Source organism: Aedes aegypti, chromosome 1, assembly GCF_002204515.2.
Source record: "Aedes aegypti strain LVP_AGWG chromosome 1, AaegL5.0 Primary Assembly, whole genome shotgun sequence".
NCBI classification, from domain to species: domain Eukaryota; kingdom Metazoa; phylum Arthropoda; class Insecta; order Diptera; family Culicidae; genus Aedes; species Aedes aegypti.
The window spans coordinates 213,601,333-213,628,755 of NC_035107.1; the positions used below are offsets into that span (position 1 = coordinate 213,601,333).

The 27,423-nt window shown below is 38.1% G+C and overlaps 2 protein-coding genes across 11 annotated transcripts in view; both read left to right on the forward strand.

Annotated features, from left to right (window-relative positions):
• The first annotated feature begins 10,092 nt into the window (after positions 1-10,092).
• Positions 10,093-15,211, forward strand: LOC5565705 (aprataxin-like protein). Of its 3 annotated transcripts, none has more exons than XM_021857501.1 (4): positions 10,093-10,554; positions 10,619-10,862; positions 11,917-12,088; positions 12,400-12,676. In XM_021857501.1, the coding sequence occupies exons 1-4, from the start codon at positions 10,390-10,392 to the stop codon at positions 12,476-12,478; spliced, it is 660 nt and encodes a 219-aa protein (XP_021713193.1). In that variant the 5' UTR covers positions 10,093-10,389; the 3' UTR covers positions 12,479-12,676. The 3 variants fall into 3 exon arrangements, with proteins under 3 accessions (XP_021713193.1, XP_021713194.1, XP_001650061.2); XM_021857502.1 differs by lacking the exon at positions 12,400-12,676 and adding an exon at positions 14,548-15,211 and having other exon boundaries at positions 10,106-10,554; XM_001650011.2 differs by having other exon boundaries at positions 10,126-10,554; positions 10,637-10,862.
• A 2,000-nt stretch (positions 15,212-17,211) lies between these two features.
• LOC5565704 (CDP-diacylglycerol--glycerol-3-phosphate 3-phosphatidyltransferase, mitochondrial) overlaps positions 17,212-27,423 on the forward strand; it is a 31,977-nt gene continuing 21,765 nt past the window's right edge. For 4 of the 8 annotated variants that reach the window (XM_021857504.1, XM_021857503.1, XM_021857505.1 and 1 more), the window contains exon 1: positions 17,212-17,491. The gene's annotated coding sequence lies outside the window, so the exon portion shown is untranslated. The remainder of the gene's footprint in view (positions 17,492-27,423) is intronic. The other 4 variants (XM_021857509.1, XM_021857510.1, XM_021857512.1 and 1 more) reach the window with 2 other exon arrangements.

Here is a 27,423-nt window from a genome sequence, read left to right on the forward strand (position 1 = left end):
CGGAGTTCGAAATTGATTCACGTTCGAAATCTAGATTTTTTTACTCGCTCAAATCGACCCAATAATTTCTTCTAAAATCGTGAAGTAACATTTATGTTGGTCAAACTTTCAGTAGTTTTGATATAATTTTTAATATTAATCTAAAAATATTTGTTCTATTTGATTGAGCAAACTTTTTTTGTTCAAGATAAGACTGTTACAATTAGGCATCTAATGGAACTATATTTGTTTTTCTTTTAATCAAATATTTCAAAATTCGTTGCTTGAAAAGGTTGAGAAATTGTCCGACTTTTGTTGTTACTTTGAACAACTGAGTGAATTTAGATAGCAAAACATGTCTTTTTTAAACTTTTATTAGTGAGTCTGAAATAGGTTAACCACAATTATAGCACAATCGGAAATATAATAATATAATACAATTTTGATGAAAGTCGTGAAATATTCCTAATTATGTATCAAGGTATCAATTGGGTCCTAAAATTTTTAATGAAACCTTGTTTTTATTCAATAACACGAAAGAGCATCTTACTGCAACTACTTTAGCAATTTTTCTCGCTCAAATAACGGCTATATCATGTTTAAACTTTAATTTAAAAATTGGGTCCATAAATGAACCTTGACACTTAAGATCATGTTTGACGTTCGCTTAGTCGACAAAAACACCACAGGGGTTTTAGTTTTAACACTGGGGTTGTTCCTATCTGACATTTCGGAAGGGACACGGAAAACGAAATACACCCAAAATTTGAGTTTAAGCCAAGGAGTGTGACAAAATCTAAAAAAATGTTTTTTGGGTTCAAACCAACGGAAAACATTAGAAAATTGAGTAAACATGTGTTATTGGCCTAAACTTAAGCGTTTGGCACTAAAATTGGGACATGGCTTTAGGACCCTATTATCATCAACATGTGCATAAGACATTGATCGATTATCATCAACATGTGCATGGCATCTGATCATCTACCATAACTCCTCAAACATCACAAGGTGAGGAATAATCGAAACCACATCTAAATTTCAAAAGCACAAATCTAGTCTTAAATGAGAATTTATCATTTAAATTTTCAATTGTAAATGACCATTTCAGCGTGATCGCACGATATGAAGACCGCTGTGCTAAGAGATTGTTATGAAAATTTTCACAAACACTATCTTAGGACATCCTCTAGATATTTTTCTAACAATCCTTCAATCAAGATTTCCAGTTGATTTTCCAAAGATTTTTACAGATTTTCTTCATAGAAAACCCCAAGGTTAATTCCAGAGTTTTTGAAAGAAATTGTTAGGATTTTTATTTTTTCAAGAAACCCTACAAAAATGTCTACGTCATTTCATCCACGTTAACTACAAAGAATTTCTCCAAAGTATACTCGAGGGGTTGTTCGAGAAAATCTATTTCAAAGAATTCTCCAAAACTCAATAGTGTGTTTCCATCATATTGTTCTTCTAGTTTTTTTTTATAAATATTTCCAATTTCATCGGAGAATTACAACAGCAGTTCTTCCAAACCATTTCTCAAAAAAAAAAAAAAAAAAAAACAAACAAATATGGAACATACAAAAGTTTATTTAAAGTTCCATACTAATTTTGCCAGAAAAATCCTACACATTTTTTTTGCTTTTTTTCAAATTTGGTTTAGAAACACCTCACAATTTTTTTTGGAACATTTTTCAAATTTCTGAAAAAAATCATTCACATTTCCTGGACAAATCTGTAGACTTCTTTTAGAAATCTTAAAGAATAATTCTTCTAAATTATTCTAAATTATTTCTAAAGAAATTTTTGAAAAATTCCTGGAGATATCCTTAGAAAAATTCCTTGTTAAAATCTTAAAGAAATTATGAAGGACAATTTTTAAGAAATCCCTGGAGGCATCTTTGGAGTTTTTGAAACATTTAAAACAAAATTCTTTTACGAAAAAATCACTACATAAATTCCTGAGCTAGCCTCGGGCTGCAAATCTCTCAAATAAAGAAATTTATCCATCTATCCTAGCCTGAGTAAATCTTCGGATTAATATCTGGAGCTTTGGGCAAACACTTGAAATAATTTCTCATGATATTCTTTGAGAAAATAATTAAAAAAAATTGCGTAATGTCTTGCGTCTAATAAATTTTAATGTGAGATATTGTCACAAATATCTGTAAGTTATTTTCTTTTCTTCGCCCATTCAGCTGTTTTAAGTATGCAAACAGCTCATTGATACCATTTGAGGTTTCTTCACTGAACGCAGGCCAAAAATGATCTGTTTTCGCATGAATACGCAGTTATTAATAAACTTTAATATTTAATAAAGCATACTGGCGCACTCGAAAGTTCCGTTCAGTTTACAATGATGATCAGAGCTCTTACAGACGATATAAAAATGAGGCAGTCTTATTATCAAATACAATTCAGTTCAAAAGACACAAGCTTTGATATTGTTCCACTTTGAAATAGCTTCAATATGCATTAAAAAATCTAGAAGCTTAAAACGCTATTGAATCAAATTATTTTGTCAAGAACATTTTCCTCCTATTATCAATTATTCTCATAGCTCTTCATTTTTTTGGTATAATCGTACTTTTAAGTTGGTTTATCAGCCAGTGCATATAGCACAAGACATGTAGCAGAAGTAGCCTACACTCAAAAAAATCCAAACGTCATTGCTACGTGAAAATCACGTAGACCATTCGAAATTTATTTTACCTTCACTTCACCTGACTAATGTAATACTTACTAAACCATACATAACCATCAAATGGAGACTCGGTGATTATCACTTGGGGTTACCTATCACACTTACAAGAAAATCACGTATACGTATCCATAATCACTATATATACGTATACGTATACGTATCCGTAATCACTATAGGTATCCAAATTCATTTTGACATTCCCAAGTAACCACAAGCATTATATTATTGCATTAATTTGGTCGAAAGTCAAAATTTTTTGCATTAATAATGTTATCATGCATTTATTCAATAACTGTCAAGCAATAATGCATTTGATTAACATTGTAAATGCTTTGTAGCATTATTTTAATATAGCATTATGCTAAGCGTTTAGAGTATATTCATACAGTTATGCTGTCATACAAGATTGCATAACCTCATTGAACGCACTTGAATCTGAAATAAATAAGTAAGACGATCGAGCACGTTCGCACTCGCTCATTACGTTTTGTGGGATATGGAAGAATAATGAAATGACTTTCTTTCATCTCGAACCCCCATTTCATGATCCAAGGATATATGTATTCAATCAGAATTGTTGTATTTTATCTATCTTTTACTCATAAGGAGCGAGAAGAAATGTCGATCAATTTCTCTCCCCTAAAATCTTTTTGTTGGGCTTTGTTTTGTGGGTTATGTTCTCTTATTTCCTCTACGAGAAAGAATGGTGATCAAATTCTTTCTATTGATGTTTCATTTGGTGAGGAAAGGAAATCAATCGCCGAAGAGAATTTTTTCTATTCGCAATAATTGGGCCAATAGTAATGTTAATACACACAGTGGCTTCGTTTATAAGGAACTTTTATCCTACCTTATTACATCAGCAGCTTTAGCACAGGACACCAACGCGCCAGGCATCCACCACACCATCATCCTAGTTGTGGGTTCGAATCCTGATTCCAACAAAAAAAAAATCATTGAGCTGGTAAAGAAAACCATTGAAAGGTAGTCAATGGATTCATTGTTTGTTTATTTTTAACGCAAGCCCTAAACATACATTATTTTAAGCTAATATACATCATGAACCCTAAATATACAAACATAAATGCTTTAGTAGGGCTTGTGCATTAAAACTGCTTTACCAAGTATTGCATTAATTTGGTTGTTGTGGGGCCCTTTCCCACTTCAATTATGCTTTATAAAGCTCTTAAAGGTTATGTCACTTTAAAACAAAATCTGATAGCGCACTATAGAGCAAACATAAAGTATGCATATATAGCTTCATGGTTACTTGGGTTTGCATATCGCATATGCTAAGATGGCGTCCGCTAGACTTTCGAAGAACGTAAGGAGCTGCTGAACTTCAAACCTCATTTAAGATTGATTTAAAGGTACACACTTAAATTATTTCACCGACCTCAGTAAAAATTTTCGCCGAGAACCCAACAGCTGAGAGTTCGGTAATTTTCAATGCTGAATCTCGGTACTTATTTTACCGATATTTCGGCAATCCAAATTTTTTGCCGAGATCTCGGCAAACGTTACCGAGATTCGGTAAACGTTCACCGAGATCTCGGTACAAGTTTTACCGAGAATCGTCAATTTGTTACCGAGATATCAGCTTTTGGGTTTCCGGCGAATCCGTTTAAGTGTGTATGTACTCGTTGAATACCGAAGAATCTTGTATTAATTCATATTTTATACCTGATTTCATTCATATTATAGCATGTAAAGGCTACAGCAGAATCGACCAGAAAATATGGGAGCAACATTGAATATCTCGCTGGATTTTTTATTCGAAAAGCTTAGTTTCAATAAAATAAATATCTCAATTTTTATAGTTGGTTTACATTTTTCAAATTGGGAAATAGTTTACTTCAGAAGTTTATTGGAAATAAGGTGGGCTTCCATTTCAATAAATTTAAAGGGAAAACAATGTAGGACTTATTGAAACGCTTCGTAAAAGCTACGGGAAAATCCACGTAGCTCGTACGTGTAACGCTGGTGGATCAAACGGAGTTCAATAGTTCATGCGTTCATTCTGTGCTACCAATGATTCACGTAGGTGCTACGAGAAAAGTGCGATGGAAAAAAATCACGTATGTTTCCACGTAACAATGACGTTTGGATTATGTTGAGTGTAGGAGTAATTCTCGCTGAGAAAAGCCACTACAGTGCTTTACCGATTTTGACAACAAGGCTCGATTTTTATGTTGCCAAAATGGGGATGTTGTCAAATTCGGGAATTTTAAAAAGCTTATGTTTTTATCATTCTAAATCTCTAAAAGTATCAGAAAATGCATGGTAATTACTACAAATGATGTGAAAAATGTCTGGAAGCCTTCTTCAGTTAAGCTTTTGATTCAAAAGCAGAAACATCTGGTACTGATTATATGCACCATCTAATAAGCACGCTTGTTGTGCACAGTACAAGCGTGGTATTACTTTCAGTGGCCATTTGCGACTGTTCTAGAGCGCAAATGTGCAGCTTTAAAGCCAGACCATATTGAAAGTAGCAGATTATGAATGCAGGTTGATTTGAGGATCCTTTCGGGTGGGTTTATTTTAGGGATTTCTTGAACTTAGAGCGCATTTTTGGTGACCACACGTCTTACTAGTGAACAAGGTTCTAAGTGGAAGTTCTTCTAAATTACTTCTTACTATTACTATCAATGTTATCACGGTTGAAATGTAATGTCAGCTTTTTTGTCGAGACTGGCACCGCCATGCACACAGAAATAGAGTTAATGACGAGTTCTTTTTAAGCATTATGCTCATTTGCTGCAGCATGAGATTCGGGAATAATCAAGCTGAGATTTGCAAAATTAATTATTAGAGGATTGGGGCCTTCCTGAGCCGAGTGGTTAGAGTCCGCAGCTACAAAGCAAAGCCATGCTGAAGGCGTGGGTTCGATTTCCGGTCGGTCCAGAATCTTTTCGTAAGGGAAGTTTTCTTGACTTCCTTGGGAAACAGAGTATCATCGTACATGCCACACGGTATACGCATGCGAAAATGGCATAGAAACTTCTCAGTTAATAACTGTTGAAGTGCTAATTGAAACTAAGCTGAGAAGCAGGCTCTATTCCAGTGAGGACGTAATGCCAAGAATAAGAAGGATTGGAAGATATTTCTTGAAAAAATAATCATGTTAAAGAAGAAATGTGCAACGCGAGGAGTCATATTCAAACCGAAAATTATTGAAAGTTTTGTAGCCGAAATTTCAAATTTCATTCCTTTCATTGCGGTTCATTTTTCAAGAGATTTTTTTTCAATTAGATTTTTTTACGAACTCGTTAAGAAACTGCTTGCAGAATCTCTTTGGCACATATGAATTTACTCGAGGATTTCACCAATTGATGCTATTGGTAGAGATACAATCGCTACATGTATTCCTAATGTTTCGATTTGATTTCTATAACATCTGTGAAAATGAAAACGGAGAGCAAAAAAATGTAGCTTAGATGCGGAGTCAAGCGAAAAAGTTGTATTCCTCATTAATTATTTCTTCTTTTTAACTGTAGAGGTGTCTAAAGTGTGCAGCCAAATATTCTTCTATACCACTCTTTAATTATCGCAAGGATGTGTTCAGTAAAACTTTTGACTGTTGAAGAAGCGTCAATCTGATCTAGATTGCTAGAGTTGAATTCCAAATGTATGTATTTGATAAATACGACAGGAAGAAGAACCATATAAATGTTAACATTGTTCAAGGAATTTTGATCATGGGCTCTTCTTTTACTCACTTTTTGAATCCTTCTACAAAAGTTTTTCAATGACTACTTCAAAACCCATTTTCTACAATTCGCCCAAATTGTCATCTAGTGTTATGCAAAACTGTTACTGAAATGCCTACAGAAATACCCAAATAATATCACTCATCAATTATTCAATAAAATCTTTTACGGATGAACTAATCAATGATCACGAGATAATTTGAAAACATTTTCAAGATCTTCATACTGCCACACATAATCCTATTGATACGTTGAAAAAAAAAATTACAAGCACAATAATAACAAAACATCAGAGATCAACAGTAAAGCTGATCATCTTAACTTATGATGCTTTTATTGCACTTGTTTTTACTATCGATTACCATTCTATTCCACCAAATTATTATACTTTTTAAACAATGTAGCAATTATTTATACAGCATGTTTGCTTTATGAAAATTCTCCTATACGTTAAACAGTAACTTTGAAATATGCGCATTTTACTTATAAGTACCTTCAACATTAGCTCGCAATGGTCACAAACATTTTCATTTGGACTTATTTTCATTTTGTTTCAACTCACAATATTAGGTTTCTGTACTTAATAATCAATTGAAAATATTTTTCAATGTGTTGCCAAAATCGGGAAGAAAATGTTGCCAAAATCGGGTGTTGCCAAAATCGGGAAGGCACTGCATATAGGGTGAATGATGCCTTCGGCACCCTGAGGGTATTTTCGGCAGCACTAACTTATCGTCCTTGTTTAAATTTATCTACGGAACAAGAGTTAACTTAAATGTACTCAACATATTCCTTGAATTATAATCTTCCATGTGTATCACATCTTTCACAAAAATATTATATAACATGGGTTTTATCATTAAATGAATTTATAGAATTTTTTAATCATATGGTTGCTTTCGCTTAAGCCGTAAACCACGTTTACCCATATGCTTAAAAAATTCCATATGAAGTTATGGCTATTTTGGTCATGCGACTCAAAGGTAAAAAGAGTCTGTAGAATATTTTAATCAATTCCCAATATCTGTCAATAATCGATAGTACCGTTCGTGTGATTGCCGTCAGTATATGAGCACATTGAAGCCTCCTGTATTTTGCCTAAGTCGGTAGCAAAGCCCACAGCTTTGAGTCAACCCTTCTCCAGTAGAGAAGTTAGGCAAAATACAGCACGCTTCGATGCTTACTGACTCTACGATGGCTTGCTCAATTTTCACCAACTAATAAAACTTAAATCTTGTCGCTCCCTTCCGCCACCTATTCATTTTATCATTTGTAAAAATCTTCTACAGATTCTCTTTACCCTAAACTCGCATGAGCGATGTATTGTGCTCTGCAAGATAAATCCACGTAAGGCGATTATCTGAAAATGTCAATATACCGTCGCAGTGATAATGAAAATCACCAAATGTTTCAGATTTGACAAATTTGATACATTTGCGTCCTTGAAGAACGAAAAAATCCAAACCTACTTGAATTTTGACGTTGCGTTTGAATTGCGCGCATATCTTCTGCGCGTTACCGCCGCCGCTGGATGTGGATTTAATATAAGCGCCGCAATAGCCATAACAAAAATATTATAAAACAATCACGGGCGATATCTTCTCGTGGGTGGTACGGTCCTACAGGGATGCAGTGATGCTAAATATACAGATTTATCTTCATTTACACAGATTTTTCCTGTTATTGCCTACCGATATCTTTGATCGCAGATTTTTTCGATACGAATAGTAGTTTACGCAACAAGTTGCAGAATGATGATTTTTACAGCACGAATCGTACATTCATCCAACGAGGTTTGTTGGATTTCAGTGAGGTGCTTGTATTGCATTTTTTTTTAAATTAATTTTATTTAGAATACCTAAGACTCCGACTGGTATTCCCATAGTCCCCCCTATGGTATACCGTAGTCGTAATTCCTACTAGAATCCTTGAGATTGACTGGAATCCTTGGGATTCCGATTGGAATCTTTGGAGTTCTGACTGGAAAACTCAAGAATACTATTGGAATCCTTGCGAGTCCGACTGGAATGTTTGCAAATCCAGCTGAATTCCTTGTGAATCATAATGATATCCTCGCGAATCCAACTGGAATCCTTGCGAATGGGACTAGAAAAATTGCGAATCCGACGGGAATCCTTGTGAATACCATTGAAATCTTTGTGAATCCGACCGGAAACTTTGAACTGAAATCCATGAGACTCTGATTGAAATTCTTTCAAATCCGACTGGAATTCTTGCGATTTCGACTGAAATTATTGGGAATCCGACTGGAATCCTTGCGAATTGTACTGGAATCCACTCCTGACTGAATTCCTTGCGATACCTAATAAAATTCATGCGAATCCGAATGGAATGCTTGCGACTCTGATTGGAGTGCTTGCGAATCCGACTGGAATCTTTGTGAAGCCAATACGACTATTGAATTCTCTTGGGACTTTTGCGACGATTAGATTACTTGCGAATCCGACTGGAATCTTTGTGAATCCAATACAACTTTTCAATTCTACTGGGACTTTTGCGAAAACAAATGGAGTCCTAGTAGAATTCCAAGGATTTCAGTCGGAATTTCAAAAATTCCAGTGAGATTTGCAATGATTTTAATTGGAATCCCAACGATGCCAGTCGGAATTCCAAGGATTCCAGTCGGAATATGCAAGGATTCCAGGCGGAATCCCAAGGATTTCCAAGGTGGAATCCCAAGGATTCCCAAGGATTCTCAAGGCGGAATCCCAATGATTCTCAAGGCGGAATCCCAAGAATTCCAGGCGGAATCCCAACGATTATAGTTGGAATCCCAAAGATTTCAGTCGGAATCCCAATATGCACGGTGAACATTTTTTACCTATTTTTGAGTATACTTTCCCCAAAATTCAGTAAATCGATTATACTTTTAACCCAAAATCTCTGTTATTTTTAATTTCACGAATGTTGTCAAAAATAAGGAGAGCTCCATCTACCCAATGGAGGTACTTTGGCCCAATAAGCCAAATTTGGGTAAATGCAACTTTTCTTATGCTTGGGATAAAAGAACACAATTTTGCGTTAAATCAACCCCAAATTGAGTATATCTTTCTACTGGAATTAAAGGCAAACTACCTTAAGGGGACCTTGGAAATTTAGCCAAAATTGAGATATTGGGCTCCACTACGGAATTGCGTTGACACAACCCAAAATTGAGTTGTATCCCGTCTCTGTGTGGTATTAAGATGAAATGCAACAAGCTGCAAAATTATGATTTTTTCAGCATTGCATGAGTTGTACATTTATTCAACGAGGCTCGCCGAGTTTGATAAACACAACAAGCTCTGAAAAAATCCAGTTTTGCAACGAGTTGGATACAACATTAATTTGAAAAATGCTTCTTTTGCTGGATGCATTCTAAAAGCACAAACAAACATTCAAAGAGAACTCACATGGGCATACATCCATGCGTAGTATCAATTCAGTTTTTTTTTCAATCACGTAGGCTATGATACAGTAGTACCCATGAATGTCAAAAGTGTTACAACTCGCGATATAGAGAACTAGATTTCCTTTTGGAGAAAAGAACAGGTAAGACAGCACAAACAGTAACTGACTACAAAAATGCTGGAGATCCGATTCCAAATTAGAATCGCCAATCGCCAGATCGCACAACGGATATAGAAACCGATGCAATGGCATGAAGAGACTGGGATATTCGATTAACGCATATAAAAACAGCACTGAAAAGTTCTACTTTTCAGCACCGAAATGAGTGCTGAAAAGTAGCACTTTTCAGAACTGTTCCTTTGGCAGGAAAAGTAGGCCTCATTGAAAAGTTGATTGATATGCAACGGAATAGCAAAAAGATTTTTTTCAACCAAAAACAGATGTGGCAACACTGCATGAAAGAATAGCTGAATTCAAATTCTTGCTCACTGAGCTGGTGCATACATGAATGTTCAAGAAAGATCTTGATATTAATGACTCTTCTAGAGAAAACTGATTTTTCTATGGTCATTGAGACATCGAACAATGACGGGAAAGGCAGGGTGGTCATACGCTCTCATCCGAGATATCAATAGTCCGGCCAATCACATCATTCGGAGTGAGTTGGCCGTTGTGATCCGAGACAAATATCCCAAAGCGCGACACCACTTTCTAGTTCTTCCTTGGGCAAACATCGACAACGTATATGAGGTAAGAAGTTTCCTAGATTACAACATTCTTGTAATATCAATATGCCTTAAAATCATTGATGAAGTTTTCTTCCTTGTTACAGTTAATCCCCGTTCATATTCCGCTGCTGAAGGAAATGTTCCAACTCGCCAAACAGGCAATCGAATTGAACCGATGCCATCAGAAGGAATTCGCAATGGGATTTCACATGCGACCAAGCATGCATCGCTTGCATCTGCATGTCATCTCCAAAGATTTTGTTTCCGCAAGATTGAAGACGGTAAAGCACTGGAATATTTTTCGCACGGATCTGTTTATGCCGTTTGAGAGTAAGTACAAAAATGATCCTGCAGTAGCCCCACATATGGGTGCAGTTAAGGATCAACTAAGGGCCATTTTTTAAAATATGGTTAAAAGTTATGGTGGCGGTATACACAACAAAACTACCATGCTGGCACGGTAGAATATAGTTGTTTTCAAATTGTAGTTAAATCGTTTCACTTCAGAACTCTAGATAGGAAAATTGATTCAAAAATATATGTTTAAATTCAAGATCGCAACTTTGCCGCGTCCCAACTCGAGTTTCAATAGTGCGCATGATGCACACGCACACGGTAGAGGGCATTGATGCGCACTATAGCGGAGCTAGTTGCGACGCGGCAAAGGTAGTCAAAAATCAAGCTTCGCATTTTTCAACGCGAAGCAGTATATTTGACACCGTGTACTGATAGCTTTAGTTTACTCAGGAAAATTGTTTGTGTCTGTGTAATTCGCTCTAACGGTGCTGCCATCTGGAAAAAAGTTTAGTCTGTGCGTGAAGCGTCAAAAATTTTACCTGGCATGGTATAGGAAGTGAAATTTCAAATGCTTATATAAAATTAATCGCAATAGCTATTTAAAATCTTTTCAGTACATGTTGATAAACTTTTGATGGGCTCATTGAACACATAATTTTAATTTTTATATATTTTCCTCTATATTCTGCGGATTCTATAGCTTATCATGAATCTAACCCCGTACACTTAACAGAATTTAATTGTTTTGAATTTTTTGGAAGCATTTGAAAATTGACTTCCTATGCTTTGCCATGTAAAGAAATCGGAGCTTCACGCATAGGGTCAACTGTGGTAATTGCTTTCGTCATCGCGAATTGCAAATCTATTTGATGAGTACTTCTGCTTTTTAATCCAACATTGATCCATATCTGGGTTATCCATAACTGTGGGGCAACTGTACTTTCAACGGGAGCTGCTAATCCCTAGGAATGTAGTAAAAGAATTGCATGGCCACAAAATGGCATTTCATCCGGAAATTAGTTACTTCTGTTGGATTAGCATTCTCTGTAAAAAGAAAACAATAGCTAAGTCTCAATTGTGATTTCAGGCGTTCTACTGGAGCTGCAAGAAAGAGGCCATATCAAACATCGGCCGGAAGCGTACATCAATAGCTTGATGGACGCTCGGTTGGAATGCAATCAGTGCGACCGGCAGTTCGACACTTTGCCCGCATTGAAGGAGCATCTTCTGGATCATCTGAATTCCGCTGGAGGAGAACCGTAAGCTTGCCTTTTGCGTCGCCTATGGAAAACGCACTGTCCGAGAGATTCGAGGCTGTGATCAACACGTGGTTGTAGTCGATTCAGCACGGGGATAATTTCTCGATTTTACTGTATCTGCCTTGATCGAGGCTATAACTATCCGAGAGCTAAAGCCCCTCAAATATGGCAGAATAAAAAGTAAATTCTTCCAGGGTGGTTTTCCATTGTGCTCAGCAAAATCAAACTTTTCTCGGTTTTGTCCACGCCGTCGAAAGAAAATGGCGTTTCTTGTATGTTCCAGCTTTATTGAAGCATGGTCTCTATCGTAGAATCACAGATACACGTCGGCAACCGGGAACAGCGCGGGCTAACAGATGGAACACGAATAAGGACTCGCAAGCGGGTTGAATGGTGTTTTAAAGGGCATGCCGCTCTTGCTGGAATGGACGCGAGGATTAGACGTACGGCACTTGTTGATCAACATGGCACGCACACATGCGCAAAAGTGACAGCCTTTTTGACATATTTCTAAAGCAGTGAACGCGTTCCGTTTCTCATAAAGGGATCGTTCAAATATTACGTAACGCAATAGGGGGAGTGTGATGGTTTTACCACAGACAAACAGACGTCACACTCTCATCATTGTCCATCGACCACCTTTTTAACGGTCGATTCAAATATATGGTAGGTGGCCAATCCGCCACCCGCAGCGCTCGCATCGTTTTTGTTCGCGTTTGACGTTTGCACACTACCGCCATCTGTTGGCTCGTCGGCCAAATGCAATAATTTTAGCATTGGGCGCACATGTCCTCGTGACTATGATTTTGATCGAGATTTGTTCTAAGTGTTACGTCTGTTTGTCTGTGGTTTTACATAGTGTTACGGTCCATACAAAATTTTTAAATTTTCCATACAAAACCTGTTATGTGGAGGTGGGAGGGAGTCTGAAATCGGCAAATTTTTAGGGGATCAAGCCTATTTCAAGAAGCAGAAATACTTTAACAAATGTTTTACTAGCAATTTTTTTTTGTGAAACAAGTAAAACAAAAAGACTAGCAATCCAGCTGAAAGCACATGGTTTTGCTAAAACGTAAACAATTTTCATTAGCGCGAAACCGACTCACTGCCTTTTCTTGCCCGCCAGTGACGAAAACAAATGGTTTGAAGTTTCCGCACTTATGAACCCGCCCGCACTTCTGAAGTGCGGGGTTCAGTTAGGTGGGAACTGCGCATTATCAATTTGAGTAATTTGTATAGTCACTCTGTGGGTCCGACAATCGATTTTTTTTCCAACAGAAATGCCGGTCACAAACCGAAACAAAATAAACACCAAAATTTGACATTCGAGTTTTAGGGATGTCCATCGATTTTTGTCAATTCGATACATTATTACAGATTTTATCGGATTTTCTCAGATTTCATAGATTTTTAGTGATTTATTATCAATTTTAGTTAATGGATCTTTAAAATAACCAAAACGGACGCTATGGAAAGCATTAGCATTTGATATATCAGAAGATATGGATGCATTAAAATGCATTCAAATGTACTTGTTCTTCAATAATCCATGGATTGCTACAATGCTCGAATGTTACCGTTGCTTGTTCAACCACAAACTACAACAATCACTAAAAGTGTTGATGAATACCATAATAGGGTCCTAAAATGTTTAATGAAATCTTGATTTTATTTAATAACACGAAAGAGCATGTCACTGCAACTACTTTAGCAATTTTTCCCGCTCAAATAACGGTTATATCATATTTAAAGGGCCCATTCACAAATTTCATAACGCTGGAGGGGGTGGGTGGGTGTCCAAACAATGTTACGGCCCATACAAAAACTGAATAATATTCATACAAAAAGCGTTACAAGGGGGTGGGTGGGTGTCCAAAATAGCCAATTTTAGCGTTATGAAATAAATGAATGAGCCCAAACTTTAATTTAAAATTTAGGCCCATAAATGAACCTTGACACTTTTGATTATGTTTGACGTTCGCTTAGTCGATAAAAACACCACAGGCGTTGTAGTTTTAACACTGGGGTTGTTCCTATCTGACATTTCGGAAGGGACACGGAAAACAAAATACACCCAAAATTTGATTTCAAGCCAAGGGGTGTGACAAAATCTAAGTAAACATAAAAAAATGTTTTTTGAACTTAAACAAATGAAAAACATTAAAATAATTGAGAATACATGTGTTTTCAGCCTAAACTTAAGCGTTTGGCACTAAAATTTAGACATGGCTTTAGGAGCCTATTAAAATCTAATGTTTTGCTGGCAGGTTTATTTGGCTTTGCTGACGGGGCCACACAAAATTCAGGTCCTGTATTCTCTTGCACTCATTGGACAATCGGATATCAGCGGTGGAGTAGCGAATGGGACGAGAAATTCTTAAGCTCTCCGTAGACATTTTCTTTTCTAGACACAAAGTGATACCTTTGCATAATAAATAATTAACTGTTCTTTTTTGCAGCTTTGAAGTCCTACACAACGGATTCATGGAATGAGAGAAATCAATCGTTTCATTGGGAAATGTAAATGGTAAAAGCGAATTTCTAGATAGCAGACAGCAAGTGTACATTCTTCTTACGAAGATTTCTTCACGGTCCGATAGATCCCTGGATTACAATATCAGTAAACATTTAATAAATAAAGGCATAGAATCCTTTCTCCACATGGTAATGATTCAAATGTACCAATTTTTGGAGTTTCCATTTACGTGATTCATGAACCAAGAAACCAACTATCAGAATGAGCGACATTCGGCAACATGTAAGCTTGTGGGAGTAAGAAGAAATCAAATTATTTAATGACTTAAATACAATTACATCCCCAATTTACTACTGAAACGCTATTGTTTATTCTTGTTCTATTTTTTCTTGATAAATTCATATTTTTCATTTAGTTAGAATCTTGTCTTTGAAACATAAAGTTCATCCTTTAACCAATAGCTCTAATAATCGGCTGGTTGGCATCATGTCTGCTCCAACTTCAAGTGATGACCTAGAAGATATAAATGTTATGCTAAATAATATCAGAATGAGCGACATTCGGCAACATGTAAGCTTGTGGGAGTAAGAAGAAATCAAATTATTTAATGACTTAAATACAATTACATCCCCAATTTACTACTGAAACGCTATTGTTTATTCTTGTTCTATTTTTTCTTGATAAATTCATATTTTTCATTTAGTTAGAATCTTGTCTTTGAAACATAAAGTTCATCCTTTAACCAATAGCTCTAATAATCGGCTGGTTGGCATCATGTCTGCTCCAACTTCAAGTGATGACCTAGAAGATATAAATGTTATGCTAAATAATATTTATCTGTGATTATAATTAATTTACTGATTAATTAAGTTTACAGCTGACCAAAATTTTTAACTACGAAAAGTAGGGTAAGTGTTCCCTTAGTTGTGGGTGTTCTTATAGTTGCGGTAGTGCCGTTTTCACTGATTTTATTACTTTAACCACAGAACCGACACTGCTAATCGACGTATTGGCTTGTTGATATACGGAATAGTTGAAACAAGCGTTCTAAATGGTATACAACTGATGAAATATAACTAAAATTGCTAAAAATTTACTTGCTTGTACCAATAGTTGCGGTAAATTGTTTCTATAGTGGAGGATCCCATAAAAACCCACGGATAACGCAACTATAGGAACACAAATTAAAAATATACCGCAACTAAAGGAACAGTGTACCAATGGGACCCTGCACAAAAATGTACCTCTCCCTTTCATTCTTTCACGAAACGTGTAAACAACAAGGCCAGTAAACGTCAAAATCCCATACAAAATCAAAATAGTGCAGAGGCCTATAGTGGAGGTATTATTTTTCACTGACATGCCGTGGATTACTGCGATGAAATCATTTTTCTCATTAAGTCAATGGTCGTTACTTCCGGTTACCACATAAACATATACATTAATTGCGCTTCTTGAATTTAGGCGGTTAAATGAAGTTCAATCGTGCTTAGTACCTCCAATATTGTTACATCTACCCTAACTAGCTTTCTAATTTTTCAAAACAAACAATGACATGTTTCTATGTTGCTATGACGATACGATGATGTCAGGGCTAAGTTGATTTATATGTAGGAAAAATGCATTTGATGCAAATTGATGCACATTAAATGTACATTGAAAAAGTGATCCACCCCTTGGCCACCGTAGCCTTGTGTGTTTGACAGAACACACAATGTTTAATCCCATATACAGTGGCGCCTTTGTTTTGATGCGGTGAGCACTGGAAAAAACTACCTTCAATGATCCATTAGTTGAAAATTTGACTCATATGGACATTTTTTGCATTTCGGCTTACTTTTGGCCTAAAATGGAGATAACCTGCAAGTGTCGTCCCCCTAGGATTTTACATCTAATCTATCTGGTAGAAGCAGCAGCTCAACGGATTTGACTAGCTCGGTTCTGGCCATCTCTTCGTAACCTTGCTATTACTTTCCTGCACACAAAATTAACATTTAATGAACAAGACAAACTTTTTCATGAACTTATTGCAAACGGTCACCTATTTCAGTTAGATTACATGTGTTCTTCCTGTTTATTGTGCTCTGCAAGATACATCCACGTAATGCGATTATCTGAAAATGTTGATGTATCATCGCAGTGATAATAAAAATCACCAGATGTTTCAAATTTAGCAAATTTAAAACATTTGCGTCCATGAAGAACGAAAATATCCAAGCCGACTTGAATTTTGATGATGCGTTTGAATGGTGCGCATACCTTCTGCGCGTTACCGCCGCCGCTGGATGTGGATTTAAAATGAGTCCTAGGTTAAACCATATCCAGACGCCGAGTACAACTGTAGCTTTATCAATTATAGTTTCCAAATTGTTTTTCTCCGGGTAAAACTTTAATTTATAGTTAAACTTTAATAGTTATATTTTCTCCGTGTATATGGTGTCAAAAACTGGAACACGTTCACCGTGCAAGGGAATCTGGCCACACATGCTACTTGGAGAACGGAATCCGCCATATGATTTTGACAGTTCTTTACACCCACACCGGCGTCCCGACGCATCTCTCACTCACCGTTCAGTGAGCGGAGAGGAACGAGTGAGAGTCATGCGAGTAAGCATGCGAGATAAAACAAAAAATCGCGATCCGCGACCGAACCGCGAGTGTGTGTTTTTGTGCGCTTAGACATGGTCGAGTCTTTCGTCGTCGTCGTCTTCGTCGCCAGTTCGCAAGAAGAGTGAATTTAGTGCTGCAGTGCATTAGTTGTAGCATATTGATAGTGCAGAGTGGAATAGCTGCGCGCGAGCTGTGCATTAAATGCAAATTTTGAAAGATTGGTCGCACATCCCGGCACAGAGTCGCGAAAAGTGGTAACTGCAGTTTTTTCTCCCACCTGAGAAGAAACCGTACGAGTCGGTTGATTTGAAATCCAGGTATTTTTTCGTCACCTTGAGATCCCATCGGCAAAAAGAGACATCTAGGCAATATAAGTCGTAGTCGCGTGCGTGTCTTTCCTTCCTGTTCGCTTTATTTGTGAAAGTCTCTATCAAACCGTCGTCGGATTAATTAGCATACGACAAATCGCGATGTTTTGCTCATGTGTTTCGTTATTGCCATTAGTACCGTGAAATGGGGTAACTTTGATAATGCGGACTAACTTTGATAGTGCGGGACCCACACCATACTGAAAGGACGAATGACAATATTTTCTGTTAATCAGTTAAGGAAAACGAGTGCAAAAGTAAGGATCATAAGGCGCTATATGCACATGTGCTATATGTCAGTGCACTTTTCGTTGTAATGAAGAACATTTTGAGGCTTTACATTCGAATATTGAATATTTATGTGATTTCAGCACGCTGAAATCTTGAAACGCTTTCAAATCAAAGATCCTTCATATTTTATAAAGGATCACTATTACAAACATACTGATATACGATCAGAATGTGATTACGTTGTATATGGTGTAACTTGTTCTTGATAAACTAGCTATTGTAGAATTTAATATTTTAGCGTCTTACATCTTTCAGCGAAAATCATTTTTTTAAAATGGAATTAAAGTGAGTAATTTACACTTAACTTAAAACGCACCAGAATTTTTAGGCATCTCATAAATTCTTACAGAACTACCATCTCAGAGATACCCCAATAATTACACAACTTTTCTACATATATTCATATTGCCCAATATTTATGAAACTGGTTTGAAAAGCTTACAAAATTCTGATTGCAACTCCTTAAAAATTCTGGTTCGAAAATGACATGTAATTCGGATCTTGATTAAATGTGTGGACGGTTCTGGAAGGACGAATCAAATTCGGTTGCACCACGTGATGTTTGTGCCGCAACTGTCAGCAAATCTTTTGTCAGTGCTTACTATGACCACCCGAAAAGCGGAAGTACGATTTGACGGTGAAAAATGCAATATCATTGTCAACGGCAACGAGGTCGCCATAGTAATGAAGCGCAATGGACCAATGCACGAGTTCACTAATTTGACGTTTGAGCGGTGCCGAATTCACTAGTTGCCATGGTCACGTAAATAACACGGCACCGCTCAAACGTCAAATAGTGAACTCGTGCATCGGTCCATGGCCTATAACTCAACAAACTTCGATAGCTTCGAAGGTGACTACATCTCACAAGCGAAATTTGCCAACACACGTGGCATCGTCGGTTTGGACATCGCGATCCGAAAGCGTTGGATGTGCTTATGAAGAAGAAGCTGGTCGATGGTATGGCGGTGGCCGACTGTGAGATACGTGAAGGTTGCGAATGCTGCTTGAGAAGAAAGCAAACTCGAACTCCCTTCCCCAAGGCTATCGAAAAGAAGACAAGCCTGCCGTTAGACTTCATCTACTCGGACGTATATGGACCGCTGGAAACACCCTCGGTGAGTGGATATCGTTATTTTATAACTTTTGTAGATGACCACAGTCGCTACTGTACGAAAAAATCCGAGGTCGTCGATCGCATCGAGGAGTACTGCAACTACGCCCACACGCAGTTTGAAAAAAATCCCAAGCGCATCAGGTCTGACAGGGGAGGGAGTATTCGAGCGAAGCGCTGATGAAGTTCTGTCGTAAGCATGGAATCCATCCCGAGTTCACTGCTGGTTATTCGCTACAACAAAATGGAGTAGTGAAACGCCGGAATCGATACGTTATCAAAATATGTCGGTGCATGCTGATGGATGCCAAGATGCCATCAAAATTTTTGGGCTGAAGCTAGCTGAACGGCCGTTTATCTGCAGAATCATCTTCCTTCCTTCTTGTGCGGTGGAGACGACACAGTATGAGCTCTGGTGGGGACGCAAACCGAACGTGTTGCATCTGAAGGTGTTTGGGTGCAAAGCGTTCGTCCATGTGCCAAAGGAAAGGTTCATTGATATGGCCACTAACAAGTTGGTCATAAGTCGAGACGTCAGATTAGTTGAGGAGGAGTTGATCCAACCAGGTACCGACGTTCCAAATCTGGAGGAGGAGTCATACGCAGACATCCTACACCCGTTGCCACCCATGGCAGTGCATCAAGAGTCCGTAGAAGCAACAACAAGTGTTCCTGAAGATGAAGACGGTGAAGACGGAGTGTCGGTTGCGACCGATTTCGAATCTTGCAACGAGTTTGTTCAGGAAGACCTGAATGAAACCATCGTACGGATATCCGAGCGGTCTAATAAAGGTACTGGCACTGATTACGACCAAGTATTCGCCCCGGTAGCAAGACAGGAAACATTTCGATTATTGCTTACTCTTGTCACTCGTCGTCATCTTCTAGTGAAGCACGCCGACATAAAAATGACCCATTTGTACGGCACTCTAAGCGAGACTGCATACATGTGCCAACCGAAGGGATACGAGGCGGGTGCACCGGTGAGGTGTGCCATCTGAAGAAGAGCATCTATGGCTTGAAGCAGTCCGGACGAATTTGGAATCAGACGATCGATAGCACATTGAACAGTCAACCGCCTACGCGTGCCTGTTACCTATACGTACTAGGGGTAACTAGCAACTGTTCATCCTCTTGTACGTGGACAACATGCTCATCGTTTGTGGAAGTCAGGAAGAATATGAAGCTATTCTGCAATCGTTTCCGTTCAACATGATGCCCCTTGGTGACGTGCGGCAGTATCTTCGCATTCAAGCGATGGACGTTTTTTGGTAAATCAGCAGTGATACATCCAGCGACTTGCGTCGCGATTCGGGCTTGACATGGCAAAGCCATCACTCATTCCAATGGACCCGGGCTATCTGCAAGCAAAGGAGGAGGAGACCGATAAGTTATCATACAACGTTTCGTTTTCTAGCTTAGTTGGTGGCTTGATCTACATAGCAGTCAACACGAGATCAGATGTAGCAATCAGTGTGTCGTTACTTGGACGGAAGGTGAGCGGCATCCGGAGCCGTCGATTGGACTGAAGCGAAGCGCACGATGCGTTACCTGCTAGCAACGGAGTATTTCCGGTTGGACTTGGGTGGCAACACTGCTGACCTGAAGGCTTTCGTGGACGCGAATGGGACTGGAGATCATCGTGACCAAAAATCCGACAGCGGCTTCATCATCACTTTTGGCGGTGGTGCGATCAGTTGGGCAGCGAGAAAGCAAACCTGTGTTACATTGTCGTCGACGGGGGTGACCCATTTCGCATAAAGACGTTTCGCATAATGGACATTTCGCATATTTTTTTATAAGAATGTCTAGTACCTACCTACTAACAATTTGAGTGTCCAGTTGAAATGAATCAAAAGTTTCAAGATAGAACACTTCTCGCTAGAATGATTCTTTGTTAATGGTATGTAGGATGTGGGAATTGAAATAATATATAATTGATATTTACAAAAAATTAGTTTTTTTTTTTAATGTTTATTGAATTTATAAAAAACAAAACTAGACTTGTCTTATGGGGCCCAGATAGCCGTAGCGGTAAACGCGCAGCTATTCAGCATGACCATGCTGAGGGTCGTGGGTTCGAATCCCGCTGGTCGAGGATCTTTTCGTAAAGGAAACTTTCTCGATTCCCAGGGCATAAGAGTATCTTCGTACCTGCCACATGATATACACATGCAAAAATGGTCAAACGGCAAAGAAAGCTCTCAGTTAATAACTGTGGAAGTGCTCATAAGAACACTAATCTGTGAAGCAGGCTTTGTCCAAATTGGGACGTAACGCCAGAAAGAAGAAGAAGAAGACTTGTCTTATATTTATTCTGAGTTAAGATTCAGAGACACCGCTAAAATAAAATCTTCAAGCGAATAATTCTCATAAGTCTGAACAATTTTTAAATGTTTGTCATCTTTTGCAGCGTTATGCGATTTCTTCTGTCGTTCGTTGGATACAGATATACACGAAACTATCAGTCCGGCCGTATATTTATCCTCGTTCCGAAGCTCAGTTATCATACGCAGAACGCCGACATGTTTCGCACCTACAAGTTTGTTCCATCTGCTGTGGAAGCTTTCCGCCTGGTTACTTGTTCGTGGAAGTCCTTGCAATACATTCTCATATATGGACCACAGTGTCGGAGGATACACGATTTTTCCGCGCTGGTCTGGTGGGACGACCATTGACATAGGTTTCATCGAAATATTTGATGAATTCGGCCATAGAAGATGGAGCTTTTGACTTAATAACTTCAAAAGCCTCTGGTATCTTTGCCGCAGGCAAGAATGCCAGAGCTTGAGTTTTTTTTGTACGTATTGTACACAGCAGAATTTTGTACAAATTCATTCATTAGTTTATGCTGTTGAATGAATTTGTACAAATTTTTGCTGAGATGAAAAAAACAACAAGAATGTCGCGCATCTGGAAATTCTGCGGCAACCGCGTTTATCAGTGTCTTTTTGAAATCCGTGATAACATACCGTGGGTCTAGGTCTATGTCGATTTCCTCTGAAAAAAAAGAGTGATCAGTTAAACTGGATGCAATAATAGTTTGATTGAACTAACCACATTTGTCAATCAATGTATTGAAAGTTTTACGGTAAAGGGACTCAGATTTGGATGTCATCAGAATAAAAACCAATGGAAACACACGAGTGTGATCTGGTGCAACACTTCCATGAATAGTCACAAGCTGTCGAAACAATCCCGGCACAGTAGCAAACGTTCCATTGATTACCCAAAACTTTGAATCTGAGAGACGACGCAATGAATCGTTTGTCGCAAAGATCATTCCTCGCTCAGACCCATCCTCAATATCACTAATCATAAATCGATCCCCATCAATAGATTTTTGTAGCTCGTCTGGAACCAGGAATCCTTCCAATTTTTCGGGTTCCGTATCTTCGGATTTTCCGTTAGCACGCACTCTTTGCACAAGTTTTCGGCGAGCTGCCACTGATATTCTTGATTGGACAGATGTTGGAAACTCGCTTAGGCTAGTTTGTACTATTTCACTTTCGTACTTCTAGCCCTTGCAGGACATTTTGAAGCTTGGCGCCTTGATTTACACTCCCAGTAGTACACATTATCGACCTGCTCAACAATACGATATAAAATATTTGAAAAATATTATAGTTATCCAACAAACCTCACTTCTGTTCTGCTGGAAAATAAAACCCTAAATAGCAAGCATATCTTTTCCTCTTGATGATTTCAAAATCTTAACCTGGTTTTCACTATCGGATGAAGGGTCTGCCATTTTATAGATATCAATATCGTATGCTGGATTCTGTCACAAACTACTTATCCGGCCTGTGGATGTACGTCGAATGATCTATCTCATGGTGCATGTAGAACAACGATTCCGAAAAAGCAATACACAATTACAATACAATACACAATAGAACATAAGCGTGTTGCTTCTTCTGATTGGATGTATATCTATTATTCATGTCAAATAGCTCACTATTGTTGCAAACACAATTCTCGACCCTGACAAACCATGATGGAATTGTGTTCATGTGAGAGTATAAAGTTAATTAGCCATGTTAAACAAAAAGTGATGAAATCTGATTTCAAACCACATTGGCGAATACAAAGCACGTGATGTGACTATAGAAAGTGCATGTCCCTTTTTCACAAAGGCACATGACACCACATTAGAAGCAATAGGTTCAGGTGATTACGTTTGGAGCATAAGTTAAGGTGCAGATGAATCGTAGCCAAACCTCAAGAGTTGAATTTTAGAGAACCAAACGATGGTTTAAGCTGTAAACTTGATCGATTGGTCACTCGCTGGTGTTTATTCGAAAGAACCGCAGATATTTGAAAGAAAAGAGTAATTGTCACAGAGATCAAATTATCTGTTACGTTCATTATCACTACAGAAAAAGTTAATAAAAATTAAACCTTTAAAAGTTTCAACGTTAATAGTACATATAAGCAAATATTGAAAGAACAGCCTAAAAAGGCTAAAAAGAATGTAAAATCACTGATGAATGATAATTATTATAAGATATAATGTCAAAAATCAAGTTTATGGCATTACATGAAAGAACAGCCTTCTTTCAAAAGAAGGAAAATCTTTGTTGTACATTTAATCTGAGCATATTGCTAGAGAACACCCTCTTTTGAAAAATATATAGTGTTCTTTTGCCTTAAAATGTCCATCAAACTACATTCGATTCGTGCTAACCTTCATTTTATAAAATTATTAAGTACAATTGTTGTTTTCCACTAACTTTTTCTTAACTAGAAACAAACTCTTTGCAAATAATGCTTGATGTTTAATGGGGCAAGGGTAACTGCCGTGATAGAAGATTTGGAGGGGTGAACAGAGGATAGAATGATAATATCATAGTATCATAAGATACACAAAAGAGGTTCATGCAACTAAAATTATAACAATAATGCAAAGAGATAATGCGAAACGTCTATAGTATAAAAACAAAATTATGCGAAATGTCCATTATACGAAACGTCCATTATGCGAAATGTCCATTGTTCAAAACTAAAATTATGCGAAATGTCCATTATGCGAAACGTCCTTATGCGAAATGTCTTTATGCGAAACGTCCCGCCCCCGTCGTCAACAGAACTCGGTTCATTGCAGCTGAAGTTAGTCAGGAATTGCTTTGGATCCGGATACTGATGGATGACGTGCGTGAAACCGTGAAGAAAATTCTGCTCTACGAGGACAATCAAAGTGCGATCCGTTAACTAGAGTAGGAGCGACTGGAACGACGATCCAAACACGTGGACACCAAGTTTCAGTCCATCAAAGACCTATAGTTCAACAAGGTGTGCTGACCGTAGTCTACTGTCCGTCGGAGAATATGGTTGCGGACATGCTCACCAAACCGTTGAACAAAATCAAGCTGATGAAACATTGAATCACGGCTGGTGTGCTTCCTGGGCGTTTCGAGGAGGAGTTTTGAGATATCGAAACAGCACAATCGAAGCAAACCGAGAGATGTATGTTAAAATCATTCCGGGATAAAAAGCGCCGCCTGGAAGAGATAGAATGCGAAGAGATGGAGCAGCTGTATCGTTCTCAAGAAACACGTAAGTTCAACAAGAAACTAAATGCATCCCGCAAAGGCTTTGTGCCGCGAGCCGAAATGTGCCGGGATAAGAATGGAGGTGTCTTGACGGACAAACGTGAGGAGACTGAAAGGTGGAAGCAGCACTACGATGAACATCTAAACGGCGCAGAGGAGGAAGATCAAGACAGCAGGAGGAATGGCTTCATCGGTACGCAGGATAAGGGAGACGTGCCAACTCCCCAATCGTTGAAGTTAATGATGCTATCAAACAGCTCAAGAACAACAAAGCAGCTGGAAAGGATTGGAGCGGAACTTACTAAAATGGGCCCGGACAGGTTGGCCACTTGTCTGCACCGATTGATAGCCAGGATCTGGGATACAGAACAGCTACCGGAGGAGTGGAAGGAGGGAATAATATACCCAATATACAAAAAGGGTGACAAGTTAGAATATGAGAACTATCGAGCGATCACCATTCTTAACGCAGCCTATAAAGTGCTTTCCCAGATCATCTTCCACCGTCTATTGCCACTGACAAGCAGATTTGTGGGAAGTTAACTAGCCGGCTTTGTAGACGGGCGATCGACGACAAACCAAATCTTTATGTTGCGGCAGATCCTCCAAAAGTGTCGCGAATATCAAGTCCCTACGCACCACCTATTCATCGACTTCAAAGCGGCCTAGCTATGGAAGATTATGGACGAGAATGGTTTTCCCGGGAAACTGATTAGACTGATCAAAGCAACGATGGATAGTGTACAGTGTTATGTGAAGATATCGGGTGCATTATCGGACCCAAACGGGCGGGCTTCAACATACGGGACACGATCTTCAATAAATCCAGCCACTTCATCTGTTTTGCTGACGACGTGGACATTGTCGGAAGAACGTTCCAGGTGGTTTCTGAACAGGCTGAAACGTGAAGCAGATCGGGTTGGATTGAAGGTAAATACGTCGAAGACGAAATATCTGCTGGCTGGAGGAACCGAGCGAGATAGGGCTTTGGCAGACGTGTGATGATCGACGGGGATGAGTTCGAGGTGGTGGACGAATTTGTCTACCTCGGATCATTCATAACGTCGGATAACAACTGCAGCAGAGAAATTCGAAGACGTATCATTGCCGGAAGTCGTGCTTACTATGGACTCCACAAGACCTTGCGGTCTGGTAAACTTCACTTCCGTACTAAGTGCACCATGTACAAGACGCTGATAAGACCGGTAGTCCTCTACGGGCATGAGACGTGGACAATGCTCGAAGAGGACCTGCAAGCGCTAGTAGTTTTTGAACGACGTGTGAAGGACGAGAAGAATGAACCACGAGCTTGCGCAACTCTACGGCGATAGAGAAAATGGGGGTTAACAGCCATGAATCGAGTTAGTTGGCGTTACATTGTGGCGCAGGTCATGTCTTGAAAGACGTAGAGCCAGCAAAAGTAAAGTATGTTAAAATCAATGTCGAAACAGAAGAATCAATCCAAATACGTCTCTGATCAATTGGTATAGAGACTTTGTTCTTCATACAAATCGCCTATTGTTGAACGGTTAAAAATCGCGTATATTGTTGAACAGTCTGTGTATTCTATAAAAAGTTAAAAAAAAATTAACGAACATTTCAACTAAAAACATGTAGTTTTTTTGTACAAATTCTGCTCTTTATTTCCTAAAATTTAGTTCTAATTGAAAAGGTGTCGTGGTGGTTTTTCATGTATTACGTATTGTCAAAGTTACCCCGAAGCCGTAAATTGACTTTCGAATATATGAAAAAAAAAATGGTTTTGAAAATATATAAAAAATAAAATGAGGGAGTTAGAAGCAAAGGGGTGTAAGTGACAAAATGCTAGTTTTGTATGGGAAGCCTTAAAAACAAGTCAATCTTCTACGAATTAGATTTATGTTATTTATCCAGTTGGACGGAAAAATTACCTGAGAATACCTTTGGAATGCTAGGAAATTGTAAACATTTTGGTATACTCAACTCAAACTCGATCAAAATATCACTTACACCTCTTTCCCAAGAAACATTTGCCTATTTTATAATCATTTATTAAGCAATTTTTCACAACTACATACTGAATAGTTGCTTTATTATATTACTTTGCAGCTGCTACGCACACATTGTTCAAGCAAATCTGGCGAAATTATTAAGCTTCTTATCATTTAGTAACTGTAATCATATATTGTAATGATGTTTATTCAGGTTTCACTTAGCTTAATAAGGATTGATGATTTAACAACGCTAGTTTAACAAACTACATTATTGCAGTTTAATTCAGCATCATGTTTAACAACATTTTAATTATTTCCAAGTGAAGCCTTTGTTCAGGCGTTGTTCACACAAATTTGGAGAAGTTATGAAGCGTGTCGTTGTATATTGACTTTATTCTACAACTTCAAAATCGCTTTATAAGCATTCATCTCAGCTTTTATTCAACTGCCACAAAATTGATTGAAAACAAATAAATGACTAAAAATAGCTAACACTGTATACATCAAATGCAGTGTATACCTTTACCATGAATTAATAACCACACTTTTAATAATTACCTGAATACTGGATTCAAACTCGAGACCTTCCCATCGTCAGCGGTATACCTTGCCATCTGCGCCATCCTTGAATTCATATATCAGCCTTCCAGTGCCCAATATAAACCTCTTGTAGCTGATTATTGATCATGCTTGAGCTTCTATTCAACAATAACTAATCAACACGTGCTATGCTGATCAACAACTGAATAAGCGCATTACTTCTGCTGCTGTTCAGTACTGATGCGAGTTGAACTCAGAGGGCTATTTATAGCGCACAGTGAGAAAATTTATTTCAATGCTGGTCAAAAATAAAGTTTATTCACAAAGTAAAAACAGTCTGAAATGATTAATCGAATTTCATAATAAGTTTTAACTTGTTGAAACTTTAATTGAATTGTTCATCTAACTATA